General features: G+C 50.0%; 1 protein-coding gene across 1 annotated transcript in view; it reads right to left on the bottom strand.

Moving 5' to 3' along the window:
* LOC144781776 (uncharacterized) overlaps window positions 1-14564 on the bottom strand; it is a 660484-nt gene that overhangs the window by 205435 nt on the left and 440485 nt on the right. Inside the window, exon 10 of the mRNA XM_078660772.1 lies at window positions 11712-11980. Coding sequence (XP_078516898.1) covers window positions 11712-11980 — 269 coding nt within the window. The remainder of the gene's footprint in view (window positions 1-11711; window positions 11981-14564) is intronic.

The raw sequence follows: 14564 nt of genomic DNA, 5'->3' as shown, positions 1-14564 counted from the left end.
ACAGGTTCCCCTGATGTTCAGGTCCCACTGCAGAGCCCGCATATGCCATCTGGCATGATTCACCAGCAGGATGCAGGCAGCCATCAGGCCCAGTAGCTTGAGGGTCAACCTGAACTAAACCCGGGATAGAGGCTGAAAGATCGGAATCATCAGCTAAATCCCTCGGAATCACTCTGGACAAGCACTTGAACATGAAGACTCATATTAGCAAAGTTTGCAAGGGAGCTAACCACACGTTGAGGATACTCAGGAAGCTCAAACCTTTCCTCCCTCAAGCTGACTTTAAACAAGTGGTAAAAACACTTGTTTTGCCAAGACTTGAATATGGCAGTGCTACACTCTGTGGTCTCCCCAAATATACCTTGCCCCGCTAAGGGCCTCATTGAATGCGACGGCCAGACTGGTAACAGCTACCAAAAGAAATGCGCACATCTCTGCAGTCTTAAAATCCCTAAATTGGCTGCCATATGAAGCAAGAATACAGCTAAAGATTGCTTGCGTACCTCACAAAGCCCTCCATTTCATGCCCCCCAGTTATCTAGCGCAAAAACTGGAACTATCAGGAGGGGCTAGACCCTCTAGGAGTGCTAACTCTCTCCTCCTGAAACCTCAAATCTTTCGCAAAAATCGAACATGCCACCGAGCCTTCTCTGGCTCAACTCCGAAGATCTGGAACTCACTCCCACCGGAAATACGTCGAATCTCTTCCAAGGATGACTTCAAATTGGAAGTAAAAAGATTCCTTATGAACAAGTTCTTACCTTAATAGGTTGTTGGATCGTCTGCTCTAATGCATTAGACTTAGACCTTTAAGACCTTGCACTGGCGGCTATTCCATCTCAATATGTACCAGTTATGTTCTTAATATTCTGCTGATGCCGTGTACATGTAACTGTTCTTGTTATGTGAGTTCTATTTTGATATGTGATTTTGTCTGGAATCCCATTTGACACATGTATTGCAACTGTTACCTTACATTCCACACAACTGTAAAGCGCTATGATATCCCCCGGGATCATGTCTGCACTCTATAAAACTTTATAAATCAATAAAATAGCCAGAATATCCTGGACTAGCAGTTCGGAGAGGATAGACCTGAAACTGCATTGTGTCCAGAACCGCTCCGATGAAGAGGAGCTTCTGAGAGGGAGTCAGGTGTGACTTCGGCACATTGATGGAGAACCCCAGTGAATGTAGGAGGTCGGCCGAAGTCTATAGGTGGGAGACGACAGCCTGGGGCGAGCCCGCCTTCAAAAGCCAGTCATCAAGATAGGGGGAAGACTGGAACCCCTGATCTGCGCAGATGAGCTGCGACCACCGCCATCACTTTCGTGAACACCCGTGGGGTGCTTGTAAGGCCAAAGGGGAGCACGGTAAACTGAAAGTGCTCGTGGTCTACCGTGAACCACTGGTAACGCCGGTGGGCCAGCAGGACGAGGATGTGAAAACAAGCCTCCTGCAAGTCCAACGCTACCATCCATTCTCCAGGGTTGAAAGCAGACAGGACCTGAGCCAGCGTCAACATTTTGAATTTCTCCTTCCGGAGGAATCGGTTGGCGTTCTTGAGATCCAGGATAGAACGCAGGCCTTTGTCCTTCTTGGGCACCAGAAATTAGTGGGAATAGCAACCACGACCTACTTCTGGGATAGGAACTCGCTCGATGGCCCCCTTTGCCAAGAGTGTCAAAACTGCCTGTTGGAGAAGGGCCAGATGATCCTCCAACATGCGATGGTACTGAGGTGGCATGGCAGGAGGGGTAGTCTCCAAGGAGAGGGTGTAGCCCCTTCCGACTATTTGCAAAACCCACCTGTCTGACGTGATGGTGCGCCAGTGGGGGAGGTGATGGCGAATCCTGCCACCCACTGGCGATTGGTGGCCCTGAAAGGTCAGACTAGGAGGGTTTGGAGGCTACTGCATAGGGTGCTGTGGTGGACTGGCCCACCCGCTGGCCCAAGGAACCACTGCGGTTGTTCCCACGTCCCCAGCCGCACAGTGGCTTAACAGCTTGCGCTGGACTGTGGCTCTGGGCGGGATGTGGCGGGGCACCCCCTCTGTAGCCACGAAAGGGACGAAAAGCAGACTGCGCAGGGCGGGTGGTGGAGAGGACCAAGGACCTGGCCATAGTCCTTAAAGCGCTCTAGGGCGTTGCTTGCTCTGTCACCGAATAGGCGATGGCCATCAAAGGGCATGTCCATAAGGTTGGATTGGACATACCCTGAAAAACCAGTCGACCTCAACCAGGCGTAGCGTCGAAGGGCTACCGACGTGGAAATCGTCCTGCATAGTGAGTTGGCACTATCCAGTCTACAGCGGATAGTAAACTTCGCTGCGTCTCTCCCTTCGGCAACTGCTCGAGAGAGAGTACGGACTGAGGGAGCACTTGCGCAACCGTATCCCACACGGAGTGGGTGCAACAGCCCAACAGACATGCAGTGTTTACCGACCGCAGTCCCAAGCTGAAGGAAGAAAACTTCTTCTTCTCAAGATGGTCCAGCTTTTTGAATTCCCTATCAGGTGGAGCGGTAGGGAACGCGCCGGTGGAGGCTTGGACCACCAAGTTCTCAGGGCTGGGGTGTTGGGAGAGGAAAGTGGGGTCACCCAGGGCCGGGCGGTGGCGTTGGGCAATGATCCTATCCACAGGAATCCCTGGGTTGGGCCTGGACCAGGTGCCCAAAAGGATGTCTGTCAGGTCTTCATTAAACTGCAGCAGGGGCTCCCAAGAGCTCGCTGCCAGTTGAAGCACCTCTGTCATGAGTTTTGTCCTGACTGCCACCATAGGTAGCTCGAGGTGGAAAGCCTCGGCCACCCTATGCAACACCAGAGCGTAAGACGCTCCCTCCTCTGTAGCCACAGTAGGAGGAGACAACATGCCAAGGTCTGGTGAGGTATCCAGACCACTGGCTTCCCCCAATTCCTCTCTCCAGTCCAGTTCATCACTTAACTGGTCAGTCAAAGGGTCTCCAGACCTCTTCCAGTCCTCCTCACCTTTCTCTGGTTGCCAATCTGGTCTCAAAGAGCCTGGGTAGAACAGAGGCACAGAAGTACCCGTTGGCACTGGATTCAGCATCGGTCAATGCTGATCCGGCTCCGTGTCTACATCAAGATGGAGGCCGGGGTCTACGTCGTCTGAGGACACAGCCGACACAGGCTGTGGACATGGTGCTGGTGGAATCGGCGCCGGTGGAGGTGTAGTAAGGTCGACCCGCGCCGATCCGAATCCAGGCTTGGATCCAAGGGGACCCTGCGGTGCCGAGGCCAGAGCCGCTGGCGTCAAAGGCCCAGGGCCCCCAGCCGAGTCTGTGGGCCCGAAGGCGCGCCAGCGGAGTCGGGCTGCTCAAGATGGCAGCATCGCTTCGTAAAATTGACTAAGCTGGGATGGGGTTGCTTCAGGTCCCGGAAAGGGGGGGAAATCCGGAGTCGACCCTTCGCTCTCCACATACGGAGCAGCACTACCCGCATCCCTCGCCGCGTCAGCCGACGGACGGGGAGAAGTCGAAGAGTGACGATGCTTCTTCGACTTCTCCTTGTACTTCGACTTACCTGACCCCAAGTGAGAAGACTTGGAAGAAGAATGATGGTGGCTCCGTGACAGGTACCTCGACCTCCTATGTGACCGGGACCGGGACCTCGAGCTGCACGGAGCAGACTGCCAGGCCTCAAGAAGCATGGGGGACATAGACGTCGGATTTATGGTCCCAGGAAGAAGAGGCACACGCGGTGCGGATCCATCACCGACATCAGTCGGTTACAGGAACCGCAAGCCTTGAAGCCGGGCATCCCTCGTACAACAGGAGTCGATGGACTCAATAACGATGTCGAGAAAAAGTCAGTCAAAAAGGGACTGGAGGTACTGCTCTCTCCGGATCTGCGCTAGCTGGCGCGGAAAAAGAACTGACGTCAGCACGCGAGGGCGGCGTCTAAGTAGCTGCCGCGACGTCATCCCGACGACCATGACGCCAACGATGAAAGCGGAGACGACCGACGCCACCTTTCGATGCGCAGGGGTACTGCTGACGAAAAAATTCTCCGAATCCAGTCTGGCGCCTGGGGGTAATTATAAGGTAAGGAATCTATAACTACCGGTCTCTTTCAGATAGGTCCTCCATCCCTAGCACAGTCTTTTGCAACTGCTGGACTGTGCAAGGCCTCAAACTAAAACATCGATTGCAGTCTAAACTGTTACATAGTAATATCAAACTCTGTTATATATGCAAGGTCAGCAAATTACAAAGGCTCCTTATAGGGGTTTATTTTTAAAGTGGAAAAGGTGCATCCTGTAGATGCTGTCTGGAGCCAATTGTACTCTGTACAATAATGTTCACCAATTGGTGGCAAATCCTCATACTGATCCAGGTCAAATAGGGGTGAGGCTTCATCTACCAAGGGTCCTTAAAAACAGGATGATCACTAGGGGCATGCTGCATAACACTCCTGAGTTAAAATGGCTCCTTTCATGTTGAAAGGGGAAATCCCTATACGCATCTCCAGTCACTCAGCTACTCGGTGTCCCATGACACTGAACAGGATGGCGTAGAGAGGGACCTTGCTGCAAAAAATAACAGCCAAACATACAGTGGGCCGGTGGAAGGCACATGAGCCACTGGCAGGATTCAGAGCCTGCACCTTGGGTAAGATTCAGAAACGGGTTTCTTATGTTGCATTTTTATTTTTAAATATTCTTTCCAGACATATTATTGGGCCTAAAATGTTGAATGGGGCAAAACACTTTGTGAACTTTGAACTGTGTGGTGAGGATAGTTTGCACTTCTCTGTCTCCTGGATCTTGGTCTCATTTCCAAGAAGGACCAACATGCTGATATGCCTTATGCAGAAGGACTATACTATAAGCTCCTGGAGTGTCCATCTTCATTAGTTATCTTGCCTCACAAGCTGAGCGTTAAATGAAAAAGGCTGCACCTCTAGAAGGTAACAGAATTGTATGAAAGTTTGTAATAGTCGCCACCTATGGAAAAACTCAAACAAAATGTCTAAAATGGTTTTAAATAAATGCTGGTACAAGGGTGTCCCATTTCCTTTCCAATTTGCTTATTGTTATAATGCATTATAAAGTGCCGGTCTACTGAAGGACCTCAGGTGCCAGGCTTTCAGAGATGAGATTGCAGTGGAAATTCCAGTTGCTCAGACATGATTACGGATTATGCTGTAGGGAGGTTATATGAAGTAAACCTGTTCCCTCTGGCCCAGCTGCCTCACCCCTTAACTAACATCTGAAGCTGGAACTCGAGCATAAGCAGCCAACAAACAAAAGAAAGGAGGATAAGTTACTTTACTGTAACAAAAGTTCACCAGTAAGAGACACTTCCCAGTTCAAAACCTTAGAACTATTCACCACAACAAACAAGCATTTGCAATGCAAGAAGTCTCGAATTTGTGAAAGTTAGAGCTAATGGCATTGTAAATTACAATGTTTTTTACTTATTTTTTTGCGCATGTGGGGAGTGAGTGAGGCAGAGCGTAGGTGTATGGTGGGTTGTGAGTGTGTGTATGAATGAGTGAAAGTGACAGAGTGAGAATGAATGGCAGGGAAGTGAGTGAAATAGAGGGGAATGGGAAAGTCTGAGTTAGAGAAAATAAGTGAGACTAAGGGACAGTGAGATCTTGAGAGTGCAAATGAGTGAGTGAGAGCATGTGAGGGAGTGTTAATTAGTGAGAATAGCATTTAAGTGAGAATGAATTGAGTGTGTAAATGTAATTTAGCGTAGCTGAGTGAGAGTGTGCATGTGAGTATGTTACACTTGTGAATCTGCTGCTTGTCCGGCATATGGAAGTTATGGAGCAAAACTCATGTCCTGGAACACAGATTTAATTCTTGGCATAATGGCACCAAGAGCAAAATGCTGACACTGGATGTAATTGTTAGAATAAGAGCAACCCATGGTAAAATGCAGGTACTGATATATTAGAGACAATTCCTTGAATATTGGGCACTCCTGGCAAAATACGGACTGTTGCACAAGAGGTAATGTTTAGATTATGGGACTCAAAGCAAATTGTGGTCCTACTGGATGTAATTTTTGGCATTGATACCAAATTCCCCAGTTTTCAGTAAAGCCATTAGGGTGCTATGGATTTCGTAATGACAAACTCCCAGTACCATATACTCATAATGGCATTACTGCACTTACAATGTCTAATAATTGGCTTAGAGACTGTAGGGGTACAGGGCTCATGCACCTGTACCCTCACCACTGGTATAGTGCACCCAGCTAGAGGGGTGGCTGACCTATGCCAGGGCAGTGGGTTGTAGGCATGGCACACATCCCTCTTCACTTTGTTCTGCACCAAAACACGCAGCCTGCAAAGGTAGTGTGTGGGTGTAAAGGTTCAGGGCCTCTAAGGGTGGCACAATTAGTGCTGCAGCTATTAGAGGCCTTGCTTGGCCACAGTGCCATTGGTACATGTCGTACCATTTACAAGGGACTTGCCTGTGTCCAAAGAGTGCCAATTTAGGTTTGTTTTCAATGCAGTTTAGGGAAAGAAATTAGGCCCTGGGTACCTGTTTGGTAGGAACCCAGGGCACATTCAGTCAAAGCACATCAACAGTTTAGCAAAATGTGGGGGCAACCATGCAAAAAGAAGGCACTTTCTTACAGCTCTCCATTTCCAAATGCCCAGAGGGAACAAAGGTCTTAGCAGAAGGAACCCCAATGAGGGCTCTCTAACCTTTAAGGGAAGCATCTGTGATTATAATCATATGATGTTGAACAGGCTCCAACTAGAAGCCCCATCAAAGTGTTTTTCATGTCAAGTATTCTAAATGTACTGACATCTGCAAGCACTGAAATTTAACACATCTCAACACCAATGTCTCATGCAAGTGCATTTTTAGGATCAGGAAAAGGCAGGTGGGCAACACGCTAAATAAAGGAATACCTTCAATGACTGGAGAATGGTAGGTTCTGGTCTCCAAGATCATTCTCCGAACCAAGCTGCTCTTCAGCAGAGTTTCTGAAGGGAGACGGAGTCTATCTCTGTAGTCATCCACTGAATTTCACTGCCCTTGTGTACACCAAATAGAACAGGGCCCACAAGAAAGGAGGTTAGCTATGTGTAGAAGAGACTCAGATAGGAGTTCCAAAACATTGATTAGAACCTCAACAACTTGTGTCCAGAACTGCTCCGATGAAGAGGAGCTTCTGAGAGGGAGTCAGGTGTGTCTTCGGCACATTGATGGAGAACCCCAGTGAATGTAGGAGGTCGGCCGAAGTCTATAGGCGGGAGACGACAACCTGGGGCGAGCCCGCCTTCAAAAGCCAGTCATCAAGATAGGGGGAAGACTGGAACCCCTGATCTGCGCAGATGAGCTGCGACCACCGCCATCACTTTCGTGAACACCCGTGGGGTGCTTGTAAGGCCAAAGGGGAGCACAGTAAACTGAAAGTGCTCGTGGCCAACCGTCAACCACTGGTAACGCCGGTGGGCCGGCAGGACGAGGTTGTGAAAACAAGCCTCCTGCAAGTCCAACGCTACCATCCAGTCTCCAGGGTCGAAAGCAGACAGGACCTGAGCCAGCGTCAACATTTTGAACTTCTCCTTCCGGAGGAATCGGTTGGCGTTCTTGAGATCCAGGATAGAACGCAGGCCTTTGTCCTTCTTGGGCACCAGAAATTAGTGGGAATAGCAACCACGACCTACTTCTGGGACAGGAACTCGCTCGATGGCCCCCTTGGCCAAGAGTGTCAAAACTGCCTGTTGGAGAAGGGCCAGATGATCCTCCGACATGCGATGGTACTGAGGTGGCATGGCTGGAGGAGTAGTCTCCTAGGAGAGGGTGTAGCCCCTTCCGACTATTTGCAAAAACCCACCTGTCCGACGTGATGGTGCGCCAGTGGGGAAGGTGATGGCAAATCCTGCCACCCACTGCCGATTGGTGGCCCTGAAAGGTCAGACTAGGAGGGTTTGGAGGCTACTGCATAGGGTGCTGTGGTCGACTGGCCCGCCCGCTGGCCCACAGAACCACAGCGGTTGTTCCCACGTCCCCCGCCGCACAGGGGCTTAACAGCTTGCGCTGGACTGTGGCTCTGGGCGGGACGTGGCGGGGCACCCCTTTTGTAGCCACGAAAGGGACGAAAAGCAGACTGCGCAGGGCGGGTGGTGGAGAGGACCAAGGACCTGGCCATAGTCCGAGAGTCCTTAAAGCGCTCTAGGGCGTTGTTTGCTCTGTCACCGAATAGGCGATGGCCATCAAAGGGCATGTCCAAAAGGGTGGATTGGACATCCCCTGAAAAACCAGTCGACCTCAACCAGGCGTAGCGTCAAAGGGCTACTGACATGGAAATCGTCCTGCATAGTGAGTTGGCGGTATCCAGTCTACAGCGGATAGTAAACTTCGCTGCGTCTCTCCCTTCGGCAACTGCTCGAGAGAGTTCGGACTGAGGCAGCACTTGCGCAACCGTATCCCACACGGAGTGGGTGTAACAGCCCAACAGACATGCAGTGTTTACCGACCGCAGTCCCAAGCTGAAGGAAGAAAATATCTTCTTCCCAAGATGGTCCAGCTTTTTGGATTCCCTCTCAGGTGGAGCGGTAGGGAATGCGCCCTTGGAGGTGGAGGCTTGGACCACCAAGTTCTCAGGGGTGGGGTGTTGGGAGAGGAAAGTGGGGTCACCCAAGGCCGGGCGGTGGCGTTGGGCAATGATCCTATCCACAGGAATCCCTGAGGATGTCTGTCAGGGCTTCATTAAACTGCAGCAGGGGCTCCCAAGAGCTTGCTGCCAGTTGAAGCACCTCTGTCATGAGTTTTGTCTTGACTGCCACCATAGGTAGCTCGAGGTGGAAAGCCTTGGCCACCCTATGCAACACCACAGCGTAAGACGCTCCCTCCTCCGTAGCCACAGGAGGAGACAACATGCCAAGGTCTGGTGAGGTATCCAGACCACTGGCTTTCCCCAGTTCCTCTCTCCAGTCCAGTTTATAACCTAACTGGTCAGTCAAAGGGTCTCCAGACCTCTTCCAGTCCTCCTCACCTTTCTCTGGCTGCCAATCTTGTCTCAAAGAGCCAGGGTAGAACAGGGGCACAGAAGTACCCGTTGGCACTGGATTCAGCGTCGGTCGACGCTGATCCGGCTCCGTGTCTACATCAAGGTGGAGGCCGGGGTCTACGTCGGCTGAGGACACAGCCGACGCCGGCTGTGGACATGGTGCTGGTGGAATCGGCGCCGGTGGAGGTGTAATAAGTTCGACCCGTGCCGATCCGAATCCAGGCCTGGATCCAAGGGGACCCTGCGGTGCTGAGGCCAGAGCCGTTGGCGTCAAAGGCCCAGGGCCCCCAGCCGAGTCTGTGGGCCCGAAGACGTGCCAGCGGAGTTGGGCTGCTCAAACATGGCAGCATCGCTTCGTAAAATTGACTAAGCTGGGTTGGGGTTGCTTCAGGTCCCGGAAAGGGGGGGAAATCCGGAGTCGACCCTTCGGACTCCGCATACGGAGCAGCACTACCCGCATCCCTCGCCGCATCAGCCGACGGAAGGGAGTAGTCGAAGAGCGACGATGCTTCTTCGACTTCTTCTTGTACTTCGACTTACCTGACCCCAAGTGATAAGACTTGGAAAAAGAATGATGGTGGCTCCGTGACAGGTACCTCGACCTCCTACGTGACCGGGACCTCGAGCTGCACGGAGCAGACTGCCAGGCCTCAAGAAGCATGGGGGACCGCTCCCACAAAGAAGTCGGATTTATGGTCCCAGGCAGAAGAGGCACACGCGGTACGGATCCGTCACCGACATCAGTAGGTTACAGGAACCGCAAGCCTTGAAGCCGGGCATCCCTCGTACAACAGGATGGCGACAGGAAGATGCCAGCCGATGTCGGGTGATTTCAGGTGAGAAGGTGAGCTTGTCTCTTCAGCCACAAGGTCCAGGAGGCGTTGATGACGACCAGGAGCTGGATTTAAGCTGTCCCACGAAGGATCTAGTGGACTGCGGTGTCGGTTTCTGGATTGGACTCAATAAGCCTTGGCAAATGCAAGATGTCAAGATTGGCTTTGGTGCGGACCAGCATGGTCTGAGGAACTTCTCTTTTGGGGAGAAGTTTGAGCAAACCTGGAGTAACCAGGAAAGCAAAGTAAATCAAGGATTGGTCTTCGTAGCGGCTCACTAGCCAACGGACTAGGAACCGCGAAGACGCGTTGAGTGGAAATGCACAAAGCGGGCCCATGGGACACTCGTGGAGTGTGGGACTCAGCTTCGGTGCAAAAGGTGCTCGGGACTGGGGCTTTAAGCACCCCAATGCACAACTTCGGGATACCTCAGGAAGTAAGTGCAGCTTGCAAAATGCAGGCTGTCCAGGAGTTCCAGTCCCACGTCTATGGTGTCCGCCACAGGTCTCAGCTTTGCTGGGAGCGCAGGGCAGTGTCAGAGATATCTGGAAGTCCGTGTCCTGTGTCGCAGATTCTTAGGGATGCGGCGGGAGCCTCGAAAATGCAGCTCGGCAAAGATGCAGTTGGTGCCTGTTTGAACAGGATGGTCACTCCTTGACCACAAGGGAGATTTCTTCCGTCTTCCAGTCGATATAGAATGTCGAAGGTCCAGGATATATGTTGCAGAGTTTCGTCCATGGTACTCTAAAGTCCTATGGGTGGACCTGGGGAGGGGGTGGTTACACCCCTTCTCCTTTGTCCAGTTTCACGCCAGACCTGGGACTGAGCGTCCCAGCAAACGGTTTGAACTGGGAAATGCATGGAGCACCTTGTGTGCCCCAGGCAGTGTCTGAAAAGCATTCACTGAATGCAACCCTCCCTGCCCCAATACACTAAAGCGTGTCTGGGCAGGAAACCTATTGTCCAGGCCTCCCCTGCCCAAGTTTCGTCCAGCAGGAGGGCAGACTCGTGTCTGTGGCAGCATCATCCATTTTATGATGCTGGGGCTCTGTTTAACTTTAACCGGGTTTACCAGTAACTACATGTCTTCTCCCTCTAGAAGGGTTGAATGCTACACCCGCCGCCAGAGCTGGTGGGGGGGGGGGGGGTAGTATTCCAAAGTGTTTAACACCTTACATGACATGTTTTGATAAAGCCAAACCAAAGTTAGCATTAACCGCAAGGATTATAATGCACTTAGGAGTATATGGTATGGCTATATCATAGAACAGCTGTAAGGGGATGGTTCCAAAAGCTGCAGAGGGGCTCAGATCATGCTAGGGCACCCTCTCACACAAAACCAATCACCCTGCCTCCAGGATTGTCAAGGCCTGCCATAGGAGTGACTTATAGGTTACTATGTGTCTATATATAAGGTAGATATAGATATACTATATCTAAGTAAGGGGTGATTACACCACCTTACCCAGGCTGTAAGTGCAGACCTGTGGTGTCAGTTTGGAAGGCTAACCAGGGGTGGCACAATACATGCTGCAGCCCCTGATAGGCCTAGGGTGCACCTATGCCCTGGGTACCTAGAGTACCATATACAGGGTCTCACAAGGGTGACCCAATAATCAATCTGGTATGTACCTAAAGTACATGGTAGCAATTTAGAGAGAGAACAGCTTGGCTGTGGGCCTGATTAGCAGGGCCACAGCCATACTAGAGTCGAAAAACCAGTGAATCACAGCAAAAAGTGTGGGTAACCATAGGAAGCAGATCTACTCTCCTACACTGCACATATATAGAATTCACCATTAATTACTTAGTATGTTGTGACAAAGCTCACTTTGAATGTTGCATGTAGTCAAATACTTCATCACCAGCACTTACCGGATCTTTCGCTAAAGCTTCCTGGAGCACTTCCCTGGCCTTGCTCAGATTGTTTTGGACTTTCAGCACCTGTCGAGCCAACTTAATGGAATAGAATGTAGCTAGATGGGTTCCTTCATTCATCAAGATGGCTTCTCGGAGGAGCGCTTCTGCTGCTTCTAGGTTCCCAACACGCCGTTCCAGGCTCACTCTGCGCAGGCGCACCATGGCAAGTCCAGGAACCGCTTCGTCCAACCTCTTCAAAATGTTCCGGGCCTCTTGCACATCACCTGCAGAGAAGTGATAGGAGAAAATAATAACAATGTCTGGGGTGACGCATGGGACATTAGCTAAATCAAGTGAGGTATTTGGTTTTTTTTTCCATCAAGTATCCACCCATTTGAACACTTATCTAACTATGAGATTTAAGAGCTTAGCAGCTTTTTTCCCCACTCATCTAAACTCTGTTTTAAGCCTTTGAAGACTGAAGGGGATTTCGCACTATCACAGATACAGGTAATAAACGAGCAAGACTTTCCATTCTTTGTTGAGTTTTTAAATTTAATACAGGATGATAAAGACTTGGTCATATAAAACATGGGGATATTTCTCTATTATGTCTTGCAACATAAACATGAGAAACCAAAGAGTTTATGGTTAAGAGTCAGAAACACTAGGGGTCTGATTACGAGTTTTGTGGACAGGTTACTCCATCACAAACGTGACGGATATCCTTCCGTCATATTATGAGTTCCATAATATCCAATGGAACATAATGGAACTTGTAATAAGGCGGACGGGATAGTCGTCACCTTCGTGATGGAGTAACCCATTGTTAAACTCGTAATCAGGTCCTTAGTGTGTCATGTAACCTAATATAGCAAACACGTTTCATCATCTTACAGGTAAGACATAATGTGTTCTTAATGAAACAAGACCTATATGACAAACGACACAGTTTGATTATGTAATGTTGGTTTGCCTTATGATAACTATACAACAATGAAAGGCTTCACCATTGGGGAATTCTGGTTTGATAATGCAGGATGTCTCAGCGTCAGAGGCATAATGCCTGTGAATTACAATACTAAATGGTCAGTCACTAGTAACGGTATGACACGGGGAAGCTGAAAGTTTAAATGTGTTTGGTAGTTTAGGAAATGAGCAAAAAGTACAGATGCTTGACTTATTCAACGATGCAGCATCACATTCACTTGGAGCAGATAAAGGGGACTTTAACATGCTATATGTTTTCATCCTTGTTTAGGTATTATAAGTAGGGCCTAACGGAGATCATTCATAAAAGACAACATACAATACATAAAAACATATAAAAAACTACAGTGAACATATCCCCAAATACCTAAAAGAAAGTTACAAGCATACGACATGTAATTCGTATCATGGCAATTAATTTAAAAAGTGTTCAATTTCTTGGTACGAATCAACCACGCCCAACCCAGAAATCTAGCCACACAAATCACAGAAATCTCAGATCTAATACTACAAAATTTCTGTAGGGCTTCCAGGTATCCCCTACAATCCAAAATTCTACACAATGGTTTCAGCCATTTGAATCGAGGGGCTCTGTATGCTGGGCAAGCAAAAAACATATGGCCAATGCTTTCTACCTGGTCTGGACACCAAAAACATTTGTTACTCACATTCTTCACCCACTTTGTAGTAAAAGAATTAATGGGTAAAGAACCTACACGAAACTGGTGATAGAGTTTACGATCCAGGGTTTTACATATCAAATCCCAATAGGGCTCGAGGGAAGGAGTCACCTTATGAGTTAAAAAAAACCCCGTTAGGTTCTTATCCGAAGAATGGGTGACCAGGATAGATTTTTTCGAGGCCCAAAAAAGATCCTTGAAGAACAAGTTACTTACCTTCGGTAACGATATATCTGTAAGAAACAGTAGTTAGTATTAGATTCCTTACCTTAGAATATCCCCAGGCGTCAGTCTGGATCCGGAAACTTTTGCGTAGCAGTACCCCTGCGCGTCGGTAGGCGTCGTCTGCAGGCGTCCCCTGCGGCTCCGCGTCCGTCGTCGGCGTCGTGCGCCGTGATGACGTCGCTGGAGTATATAGACGCCGCCTCCGCGCGCTGACGTCAGTTCTTTGTACATAGCTTTTCCGCGCCAGAACACGCAGAGCCATGTGAGAACCAACACTGGTGCCATTTGAAACTAGGGCCCTGAAAGGGATGTCCTTAACCCTAGGTATCAGTTCGCAGAACGGGGAGGATGGGCGGGGCGGTAAGGAATCTAATACTAACTACTGTTTCTTACAGATATATCGTTACCGAAGGTAAGTAACTTGTTCATCTGAAAGAAACAGGTTAGTATTAGATTCCTTACCTTAGAATAGATACCCCAGCAATACCAACCCCGGTGGTGGGTCTGCGAACCAATACAATCCTACACCAGAAAGTCCTGGAGGACCGAACGGCCAAAGAAGCCATCCCTCCGGACTTGACTGTCCAGGCAGTAGTGCCTCGCAAAAGTGTGCAGCGAGGCCCACGTAGCCGCCTGGCAAATGTCCTGCAAAGGGACTCCCCGGCCCAGGGCAGTAGTAGCCGCCGTGGCCCGAGTGGAATGGGCCCTCAGCCCAACAGGAGGCTCCTTCCGAGCCAAAGAGTAGCACGCTTTGATGCACAGAACGACCCACCGAGAGATGGTCCGTTTATGTACCGCCCGTCCCTTCTTCGCACCCACGTAGCCAACAAACAGTTGGTCACCCACCCGGAACTGGCGTGTGCGATCCATATAAAATGAAAGCGCACGTTTTGGGTCCAGACGATGGAGCCGCTCTTCATCCTTTGAAGGATGCGGAGGCGGGAAGAAGGAGGGTAAGGTGATGGACTGCCCG

The sequence above is a fragment of the Lissotriton helveticus genome, chromosome 9, assembly GCF_964261635.1.
Source record: "Lissotriton helveticus chromosome 9, aLisHel1.1, whole genome shotgun sequence".
In the NCBI taxonomy this organism is placed as follows: domain Eukaryota; kingdom Metazoa; phylum Chordata; class Amphibia; order Caudata; family Salamandridae; genus Lissotriton; species Lissotriton helveticus.
The sequence above is the reverse complement of the archived record's forward strand: the minus strand, read 5'-3'. Positions and strand labels throughout refer to the sequence as shown.